Raw genomic sequence first — 11,176 nt, 5'->3', positions numbered from 1 at the left:
AGCGGATAGTGGTTACATTGAACAAGCTGCAAGAGGATGTTGTAGAATCAGGGATATGTGTGACATTCAAAAGATATTGGAGACAGGTTCATGGATACGAAAGGTTCAGAGGCTTATGGGCTGAATGCAGAACGAGCTTGATCGGCATGGACAAGATGGGCTGAAGATTCTGTTACCATGCTATTGAACTCCACGACTAATCCAGGTTAAATATTTGTTTCAGAGAGTAGACACTTCCCTCAATTATTTGTTTCGGCCACTTGGGGAAAATATTTTGCTGCAAACGATTAGCATATTTGCTGCCTCTCTACAAGATGAATTTATCCACATTTGCATGTTCAAACCTGCTATATCTGGCTTTCAATACCTTGGCACGCTCAAATAAATCCACCAGTCACCTGAGATTCTTTCAAGTATTGCCTTTTTTTCCCCTGGATCATTGCCATACCCTGAGGCACATGCAGTTGTTTTTATTCTTCTGACCAAATTTTTAATCCTTTTCTCATACTCTTAATTGTAACATCGCAGCCATTTAAAACATGCATGACAATTCCAGCAGTGAAATATTCTGCACTAGCTTTTATTTTGTCAATTTTATTAAGGATCGTTCGACTGTGGATCCTTCAAGATATATAATGAACAGCTTATGTCCAGACACTCACTGCTTTCTCTTCTATAAAATTCATCCACTTTAGGATTAATACTTACAGTTTTCTGTGACTTCTACGAGGTGTAATCCTCAGACCCGTTGCGGCATTTTGAAACAATATCGAAATATACACATTGTGATGAATCCTGATAATAAAGAGAGCTCCGTGATGTTAACGATCTTGATGAAGACAAAATGGCATTGGACAAAGTAGGAAATGTACTGAAGGCAGATCATATTGAATCATGAAAAGGAGTCATAGATGGAGAGTACATATCTAAAGAGTCCATGGCATTAGAGTAAAAATTTGTAAATCAAACATTTTTAAATTGAAGAACACCTGTAATTAATAAAAATTTTTTTAGAACCTTTTAAATAACATTTCAGTCATATATGGGGGTAGTTTTGGACCTGAAATTTGACAGGACGGAAAAAAAATTAAGGAGCAAATATACTCATCAATAATAAAGAATAGGACTTCGGCCTACCAAGGATGCCTCATTACAAATTTGTCATATGCATTGTGGTAACCCACTGTTATACTGCCATTGCCTGCTACTGACTGTACGCGCCTCCCGAGACCAATCCCACCTATAGCCCTTGCATGCCACCCTTTTACTTTTGGATGGTTGTTTGATAGTGTTCCGGTCTTTAGCTATTAAAAGCCTGATTGTTTCACTACTCAGCCTTTATTGATGGTACTTCATGTATTATATTAAAATTAGAGTGAGTACTTTTATTTGACCTACGATAATGATTTATTATTATTGCATCATTGAGATAGGATCAGAAGTAGAAATGCTTTCATCTAAAATCAGCCTGATGTAATGCAAATAAACACGTGGTTTGAATGGGATTCAAAATTGATGCCAAAGGCTCCTGTCCTTGTTTTAATCTAAAACAAAATCTGTGTTCCATTTAATGAAAGAGTTGGACTTCAATTCCCAGTCCCAGTATTCAGACTTTTCAACAGTAACAGATCTCTACCTCATGAAAAGACAAAGACAGAAAACATATTTCTTTCAAATTCTCTTCCAGGTTTGCCTCCATCTTCCAAAGGTTCCAAACATTTATTTTATTGTCACCATATAACCACTTACAGCACAGAACAGGCCAGTTCGGCCTTACTAGTCCATGCCATAACAAATCCCCACCCTCCTAGTCCCACTGACCAGCACCCGGTCCATACCCCTCCAGTCCTCTCCTCTCCATGTAACTATCCAGTCTTTCCTTAAATGTAACCAATGATCCCGCCTCAACCACGTCTGCCGGAAGCTCATTCCATATCCCTACCACCCTTTGCGTAAAGAAATTTCCCCTCATGTTCCCCTTATAATTTTCCCCCTTCAATCTTAAACCATGCCCTCTGGTTTGAATCTCCCCCACTCTTAATTGAAAAAGCCTATCAACATTTACTCTGTCTGTCCCTTTTAAAATCTTAAACACCTCTATCAAGTCCCTCCTCAGTCTTTTACGCTCCAGAGAAAAAAGCCCTAGTCTGCACAACCTTTCCCTGTAACTCAAATCTTGAAATCCTGTCAACATTCTCGTGAACCTTCTCTGCACTCTCTCTATTTTGTTTATATCTTTCCTATAATTTGGTGACCAAAACTGTACACAGTACTCCAAATTTGGCCGCACCAATGCCTTGTACAATTTCATCATAACCTCCCTACTCTTGAATTCAATACTCCGATTTATGAAGGCCAACATTCCAAATGCCTTCTTCACCACACCATCTACCTGAGTATCAGCCTTGAGGGTACTATTTACCACAACTCCTAAATCCCTTTGTTGCTCTGCACATCTCAATAGCCTACCATTTAATTACATTAAACATGTAATTGCACAATATACTCCAACTTTTCCCTGCTGTACAGGCAAACAAAGAGTTGCCATGAGGACTGCCTGGCACCCAATAATAAGAGAAAAAGAGAGTCCCTTCAGAGACACTAAGTGTCCATGGATTCACCTCACAGCCTCTGCAACCTCGCAGACTCCTGTTCAATCCATTGGAAACATGAGCTCCGGATCTAAAACTTCCAATACAATCAGGAACCTTTCAGCTCCAGAGGCCCTTTGAGAGCTCTTCATACCCTCAGCACCCTTTCAAATCCAGTTCTGATATCTGCTTCCCATGAACCTGTGTCCAGCAGCCCCCTGACAGCTGTAAGTCCTTCAACTACAAGTTGCCAACAGCCCACAGCCTGTATGGGTTCTTCAGCTACTGAACCCATCACTGGTCCGCTGCTGGGGGCACCTTTCTCTAGGATCATATCTGAGGCTTCGTCTTCAAAACTGGGGCAGCGAGTATACCCTATTTCTGGTGCCCTGCACTGGTCTGCTGCTCCCCGGAGACTGCAATCCCTTGTGGTATGATGGCTAGCACGGGTGCAGCCATCTTGGGCAGAAAACCTCCATAGTTGCAGCAGGTTAAAAAAGAATGCTGTCAGTTCCTTCAACAGGCTGTTTAAAATCTGCACAGAGCTGTCAGCATCATGAGGGGACAGCATCATCCTGTAAAGCAAACTTCTCTGCACTCTCCTGAGTCCACACCTCTGGCAGCGGTGCCGTTCCAGCAATGCGCTATTCTTTTTTTTACATTTATACTTTAATTGCATCTTGGAAATATATTGTGATTTCTTCAATTGTCCAAGAATCAAATTCTGGAATTTCCAACCCAACAACACAGTGGGAGCAACTTCAACAGAAGGACTGATACATTTTTTACAGATGTTCACCTCTGCCTCCATTTTGTAATGTTCACAAAAGTAAATAAATGAGATTAAACGTAAACCCTTTTCAAGGAGTTAAACTCCTGTGAAAGTTGTTAAAAAATTATATTTTGGAGTACATTCATTTGCAAACTGGATGTGTTCACAATCCTAATTGGACAATTTAAAGTCTCCTTCATTTACCTTCACATTACCAAAGCATCAGAGATACCTGAATTTAATTTGGAGTCAAATATATGCAAAAATTGGTTCCCATATTTCACCTTTAGAAATTTATAATTTAAAATATTATTTTAATAAGTAAGGAGACAAAAGACAACTGGTAACCACTGGTCTGTTAAGAACTTTTGTTACCCAAGCATTAAAAAGATGCTTTCAAATGAAGCAGTTAAGAATTTTGAACAACTTTCATGTGGTAAATTCATTTAAGTCAAGTCATGTCAAGTTTATTGTCATCTGATTGACCAAGTACAACCCTACGAAACAGCGTTCTCCGGTCCTCGTTGCACAACCAGACATAACATACGTACAAACAATACATATATATGCAGGACAAGTATTATATCTATAAATAAATAGATATTGTTTTGTACGAATGAGAGTCTCGGATGGTCAGTGGGAGCAGTTCCTTTGGTCGTTCAGCATTCTCACTGCCCATGGGAAGAAGCTGTTCCTCAGCCTGGCGGTGCTGGCTCTGATACTCCTGTATGTCTTCTCCGATGGAAGCAGGTGAAAGATGCTGTGTGCAGGGTGGAAGAGGTCCTCAATGATTTTGCATACCCTCTTCAGACAACGATGCCAGTAGATCACGTCGATGGGGGAGAAAGGAGACTCCAGTGATCCTCTCTGCCTCCAGCAGTTTAATTGCTGGAAACAAATTAAAATGGAAGTAGCAGCTGAATGGATGTGTTCTTTTTACCAAATCATAATGTAGCCTTGTATTTTTTTTGCTCATATTTCGTAGGTTATTCATTTTGGTGAATGAAACATGTTCAATTTCAAAACACTTTTAGGAACTTTATTTACACCAGATTTAGTTGTGATAAGGATCAGGAGAATTTAAATGACTTACATTGTGTTGTACAATCATTTCCAGATGGCTAATTATTACTGGAAAACTGCTGAGTACTTTTTACAGAAACTATTAAATTATTAATGCAAGATGATGAATGAAAAAAGAGTTCATTTGAGACCCACACTGTAATTAATAACAGATCCTATTGTATTGTGATGCCATATGTGATCATTTTCTAATTGAAAATCATATATTGAATGCATAGGTTTCAATATGGCATTAATTTAATGTCTAGCTTCAGAAGTATTATGCCATACAATCGTGTCACATTCCAAATGTGTCACTTATTGCAGAACCAATCAGGAGTTTACTTTCCTGAATATCTTATCATCAAATCTAATAGGGAGTATTTTCATGCATTAAACAGATAAGGTTTTTCAATCAGCTATTTATTAACACAGCAAAACCATCCAATCAAACTGATTAATCTGGAAAAAGTGGAGCCAATAACCAGAAATAAATGAGCAAAACCAAGTGGGCTGGTGAAGGAAAATGTGAGCAAAACTGGCAATGCACTGGGAATCTGTGGAGATTTCTTCCTGGATTCTGCAGTGCGATTTCTGACTTACTGTATTTGATGGCATATGTCCCACTTTTTTCCCCCCTAAAATGCCTCAAAAATATCTCCTGGGTCTTATATATGAAGTTGAAATTAGGGTGATGATGGTGAGTAACGCCAACAGTGATTATCGTCACTGCCTGGCTCACTAGCATCAACACCATCTATTGTTGGGGGCTGTCAGGAGGGGAAGTGGTGCGGTGGGGGCTAGTGGCAGCTATCAGGAGACTCTCCGATGGTCCACTGTCGGTCCCCACACTGATCCCCCCACTCCACTCCCCCCCCAATAGCCCACCACCAGCCCCTGCACCGTTCCTACTGTCCTGCTCCCTCCCGACAGCCCGCGACGAACCCGCACACCAATCCCATCATCCTGCTCTATCCCAGCAGCCTGCCACCAATCCCTACAGTGATCCCACCACCCTGCTCCCCCCCGACAGCCCTCTACCAGCTCCCACACCAATCCCACTGCCCTGGTCCCTCCTGACAGCTTGCCACCAGTTCCCACACTGATCACACTGCTCCGCTGCCCTCTGGAGAGAGTGGGGCAGTGGGACCAGTGCAGGGACCGACTGCTAGTTTGTTTTTATAAAATGTTTTATGCTTTCTCTTGTATATTAAAAAGACGTTTCCTGTTGTCCTATTTGCACGTTTTTCCAAGTTTTTTTTCTGCTACTGTAGCAACAAATTTTCAAACCATTAAATGCTTACCTGTAAATACACTAAAAAAATCCATTATATTTTCTGCTGAAATGGGGGCGGGCAGAATCTTATATGCCATCAAGTACAGTACATATGTTCAAAGGATTACATCCATGATTGTTCTTCACATATTTTCTAATTACAATATTTATATGAAGGCTGTTTGGCCCATCAAGTTTATCCTGAGTCATCATTCCTGCTCTCACATTTAGTTTTCGAGAAATTATTCCTTTTCACTTACCGACCTCCACACTGACCCCAATTCTCCTGAAAGCTGTGATAGCATTGTTCTTCGTCAAGCAGCTCCTTCCTGCACTCTCTCACCAATCATGGCAGATTCTATTCATTCTCTAGTAACCCATGCCAATAGTTAAAGACGGTTTCTTATATTGTGGTATGTTCATTAAGTGTAGGCTTCACAGGCCGCACATACGGAGCCAGATGCTGAAAGCTTTGAACACTTGCAACTCATCAATAGTGAATGTTGAATTAAAACTGACATTGGTGTTCAAATCTCAAAATAGAAGCTCTTGATCTCTGTGACCTTCACAATCATCTTTAGGGTGACATACATTGCTGTTTCAACAATGTTAACAAGTAATATTCACTTCCTAACCCCAATGTTCTCAGGAGAGAGGGAAAGTACAACTTTCAAAGGGAGGGGAGAACATGCCTTAAGAAGAAAATGATGCAGACACACATAGCAAGTGTCACTGTAGGAGACTTCTGAAGATCACAGACAATGACAAACTTATTTTGGTTCATTAGAAGATATTGTATGATGTTATAATCTTGCTGCATTGAGGGAGCTTGTAGCCGGCTGAACGAGCACGCGGGTAAATGGGCCGAATTGCCGCAAAGGAGCCTGGGCCTAGCTCCACGTGTGGAGATGCAGTGAATTCAAATTAATAAAGTCCTTCTTTGGTTCACCCTCACACTGTGTGGACGTCTCTTTACCCGGTAGCCCTACCGCAGCATTCGCTACAGTGGTGACCCCAATGATCCCAACGCTTTGGAACCAGTATCAATCACTCGAGAATGCAGCAACCGGCTAAATCCAGTCACAGCGCCCGCGACCAACATGGTGGGCGCACATCTCCTGCCATTCTGGGTAAGCCAGCCCAGGAACTTTCTACAGCTGGCTGAGACCCAGTTCTACATCAGGGGAATCGTTTCAGAGGACACCAAGTTCTGGCACGTCAACAGCACTCTGGATGCCGCCACAGCTGTCAAGCAAGCTCCTTCATAGAAAACCCACCGATGGAACGTAAGTACGAGCAGTTCTGACGTTTCCTCCTAGGCACCCTAGAGCTCAGCCAGCATGAGCGCGTCATTAGAATCCTCAACATGCAAGGCCTGGGGGACAGAAACTAATGCACGAGATGGTGGCCCTGGCAGACGGGCGTACAGACTGTTTCCTGTTCGAGGCCCTATTCCTCTGGAAACTACCAATACACGTATCCTCAGCAGTTTCAGACATGGATTTCAGTGCCCCGCACCTCGTAGCCAAGGAGGCAGACAGCAGAACTCCCTCCACATGCAACCAGTCTATGCTATCAGTGCCGCCACCCTGTCCAGTCCACCAGAAACACCAGCGGTAGCTGCAGCACAGCGGCAATGCAAAGGGCGTGCGGAGCAGGACAGCGAGTACTGTTTCTACCACCACTGATGGAGCAGGAACATCCAGCAGTCACCCCTTCCCCCCATGTTCAAACCCCACTGCCAAAACCAACATGGTGATGGGAAACGGGCAGGCCAGCTTCTGACAGTGGCCTTGGCGGATGGCACACAGGAAGGCCAACTCTACCTCAGAGACCAGAAGATGAAGAGGGACTTCCTCATCAACATGGAGATTAGCCTCATCCCACCCACATACTTTGAGGCGAGACACAACACCAAAGGCCTTCCCCTGCAACTGGCCAACGGGTCCTCCATTCCCAGTTACGGCACCTGCCTGGTCACCATCCACATTGCAGTCATTGTTTTGCAGTGGGAGTGCACCATCACAGCCATGGGACAAGTGCTATTCGGAGCGGGTTTCCTCTGGGCTCACAAACTGCTGGTGGACATGACAAGATGCTGGTTAATAAATGCAATAACTTTCCAGTCTTTCCCCCTCACCCTGTGGAGATGTTCTTTCCTGCCACTGGGAATCCACATCCTGGACCAAGGTGAGTACGCCTCCCTACTGGCCAAATCCCTGGATTTATTGGCACCGAACTTTCATGACTCCAACGTGCCACATGGAGTGGAGAACCACATAGAGACCGCCAGCCCCCCAGTGCATACACGAGCCCGACGCCTCCTGCCAGACAACCTCCAACAAGTCAAGGTCGAGTTCACCATCATGGAGGAGTTGAGGATCGTCTGCCATTCCAGTACCCCATGGGCATCCCCGCTCCACATGGTGCATAAGAACTTCAGTGGCATCTGTGTGGTGACTCCTGATGTCTAAATGAGGTGACAGTCCCAGTCAGGTACCCCATCCCACACATCCAGGATTTCACCATGAGGCTACAGGGCTGCAGGGTATTCTCCAAGGTGGACCTCATAAAGAGGTACCACCAAATCCCAGTACACCCCAATGATATCCAGAAATGGCCATCATCACAATTTTCGGCCTTTTTGAATTCCTAAGAATGCCTTTTGGACTCAAAAACATGGCCCAGACATTCCAGCGGCTAATGGATGTGGTCAGCAGGACCTCAACTTCATCTTTGTTTATTTGGACGACATTCTCATTGCCAGTCCCGATGCCAGCACCCACAGGATGCACCTCACCTGCCTGCTCGACAGAGTGCAGCAGTTCGGGCTCACAGTGAACCCGGCCAAGTGCCAGTTCAGCCTGCAAACAATAGACTTCCTGGGACACCTCATCACCCTAGTGGGCATCACGCCACTAACCAACAAGGTGGAGGCAATTAAGAACTTTCCTAAGCCGAGCACGACCAAAGGAATACAGAAGTTCCTGGAGATGGTCAACTTCTACCATCGCTTCCTCCCGGGAATGGCCAACCTCATGCAGCCCCTGTTCAGCCTCATCAGACTCAGCGACAAGACGCTGCAATGGATGCCGGAGACCATGGAGGCTTTCCACACCACAAAGTCAGCACTGGCGAAGGCCATGGTACTGGCACACCCAGATCCCACCTCCCCCTGGCCCTCACAATGGATGCTTCAGACAGAGCTGTGGCCGCAGTACTAGAGCAATGGGTCGATGAGCACTGGCGACCCCTCGCCTTCTTCAGTAAGCACCTATGAACACTAGAGCTCAAATAAAGTGCGTTCGACTACGAACTGCTGGCCTTGTACCTGGAGATACAGCACTTTCGCTGCATGCTAGAGGGGAGGGCATTCCCCACCTACACAGACCACAAACTGTTGATCTATGCACCGAGCAAGGTCTCAGACCCATGGTCAGCAAGACAACAGCACCTCTCCTACGCAATGGAATTCACCACAGATATCCGTCATGTCGCCAGCAAGGCTAACATAGTACCCGATGCGCTGTCCCAGCCTGCTGTCGCCGCACTCTGCTGAGGGCCCAGCTCACCAAGGACCAGAGGGAGGATGCAGACATTCAGGCATACTGCACAGCCATCACCAGCCTGAAGTTTAGAGATTTCTGCCCCACACCAGGAGAACTGACCCTGCTGTGTGTCATCTCCACTGGGTCCCCAAGGCCAATCCTACCTGCGCCCTGGCGACAGTGGGTTTTCAACCAGATCCATGGCTTATCACACCCCTCCCTAAGGTCCATGGTCCACCTGCTCTCGTACAAGTTCGTGTGGCATGGGCTCCGCTGAGATGTTACCCTGTGGGCTTGAACCTGCTTACAGTGCCAGTGCACTAAGGTGCCCCCCAACAGACTTTTGAGCCTGCGCAATGCAGGTTCGAACATGTCCACCTTGACATTGTTGCCCCCCTCCCGGTGAGACAAGGTATGAGGTATCTGTTCATTACCATTGACAGATTCTCCCGCTGGCCAGAGGCGATACCCATGGCGGTGTGCAACACAGATATGTGCCCAACCTTTCCTTGCCACCTGGGTCGTGCGTTTCAGAATCCCAACCCTCATCACATTGGACCGAGGAGAGCAGTTCACCTCCTCCCTCTGGTCCAACCTGGTGAAATTCTGTGGCAGCCAGGTCCACCATACCACAGCCTACTACCATCCCCAAGCAAACGGACTGATCGAATGGTTCCACCACCACCTGAAGGCCACATTGAAAGCCCGACTGACTGGGCCGAACTGGATGGACAAGCTCCCGTGGGAACTGCTCGGGATCCATATGGCACCGAAGGAGGACCTACCAGTATCATGTGCAAAGATGGTATACAGTGCGCTGCGCTCCATCCCAGGGGACCTACATTTCAATCCCCCCTGACCCGCAGACAGCATGTTAGACGTCCTGCACAGGCTGAGAGGGCAAGTGGGCAGACAACCCACCCCTCCCCACCACCACCATCCAGACACGGCTCGCCACCCAGACATGTTCCAGTGGATCTGCAGTTCACCCATTACATTTTCGTACGCAGAGGACAGCAAGGGACCCCCTACAGTGCCCGTATGAAGGCCCCTTCAAGGTATTGTGGAGAGACAGCATGGTGTTCACATTGGACATTGGCGGTCGACAGGACAGATTCACAGTCATGCACCTGGACTCCCCGGATCCCCAGGTCAAGCACAGAGGTAGACCACCCAGAGACTGTAAGTCAGATCACTTAGAGAGCGACGGCGATTCTGTAGGGGGGGGGGGTAGTGTAGCAGGCCAAGCAACCGCGTGGGTAAACGGGCCGAATCACCTCAACATGCGTGCGATCGAAGATAGCGCGGGCTCTCCTACACTGCCGAGAAGGAGCCCGCTTGCGGGCTAAGGAGCCGGCGGTTATGTCAACGGGAGTGGGCGGGCCAGCACAGAGATGCGGTGAATTCAAATCAATAAAGTGCTTCTTTGGTTCACCCTCACACAGTGTGGATGTATCTTTATTCAGTAGTGCTGCCACAGAGGTTGCTACAAGCTTTAATTAATACTGAAAACTTATAAATGTGTTGAACCTAAGTGCTGCATTCTTGAATATTAAGCATAACTTTATTGTCCTGTAACAAGCTAAATTTGCAAGATATTTTTAAACAAATTATTTAATTTCAGTTGGTGGATGTAAACTAAAAGCAGAAAGTGCTGGGAACATTTTGGTGAAGGGTCATGAACCTGAAATATTAAGTCAGTGGTTCTCAATCTTTTTTTTCTTTGTACTCACATAGCACTTTTAAGAAATCCCCTAAGCCATCGGTGCTCTGTGATTAGTAAGGGATTGCTTAAGGTGGGATGTGAGTGGGAAGGTTGAGAATCACTGCTCTAGACCCAATTGTTACTGAAATAATTTGCTTGAGAAAACTTGCCATTGGCCCATTTTCTTTGGAGTTATGAAACCGTGCACATATTGAGTTAATG

At 45.6% G+C, this 11,176-nt stretch overlaps 1 protein-coding gene across 1 annotated transcript; it reads left to right on the top strand.

Moving 5' to 3' along the window:
* Positions 1-8,490: 8,490 nt before the first annotated feature.
* LOC138765365 (uncharacterized) lies at positions 8,491-8,925 on the top strand. The gene has a single exon (XM_069942406.1). The coding sequence runs from the start codon at positions 8,491-8,493 to the stop codon at positions 8,923-8,925; it is 435 nt and encodes a 144-aa protein (XP_069798507.1).
* The last annotated feature ends 2,251 nt before the right edge of the window (positions 8,926-11,176 follow it).

This window comes from Narcine bancroftii, chromosome 5 (genome assembly GCF_036971445.1).
Source record: "Narcine bancroftii isolate sNarBan1 chromosome 5, sNarBan1.hap1, whole genome shotgun sequence".
Lineage (NCBI taxonomy): Eukaryota > Metazoa > Chordata > Chondrichthyes > Torpediniformes > Narcinidae > Narcine > Narcine bancroftii.
Note: the sequence above shows the minus strand (reverse complement) of the source record. Positions and strands in the feature narration are given on the sequence as shown.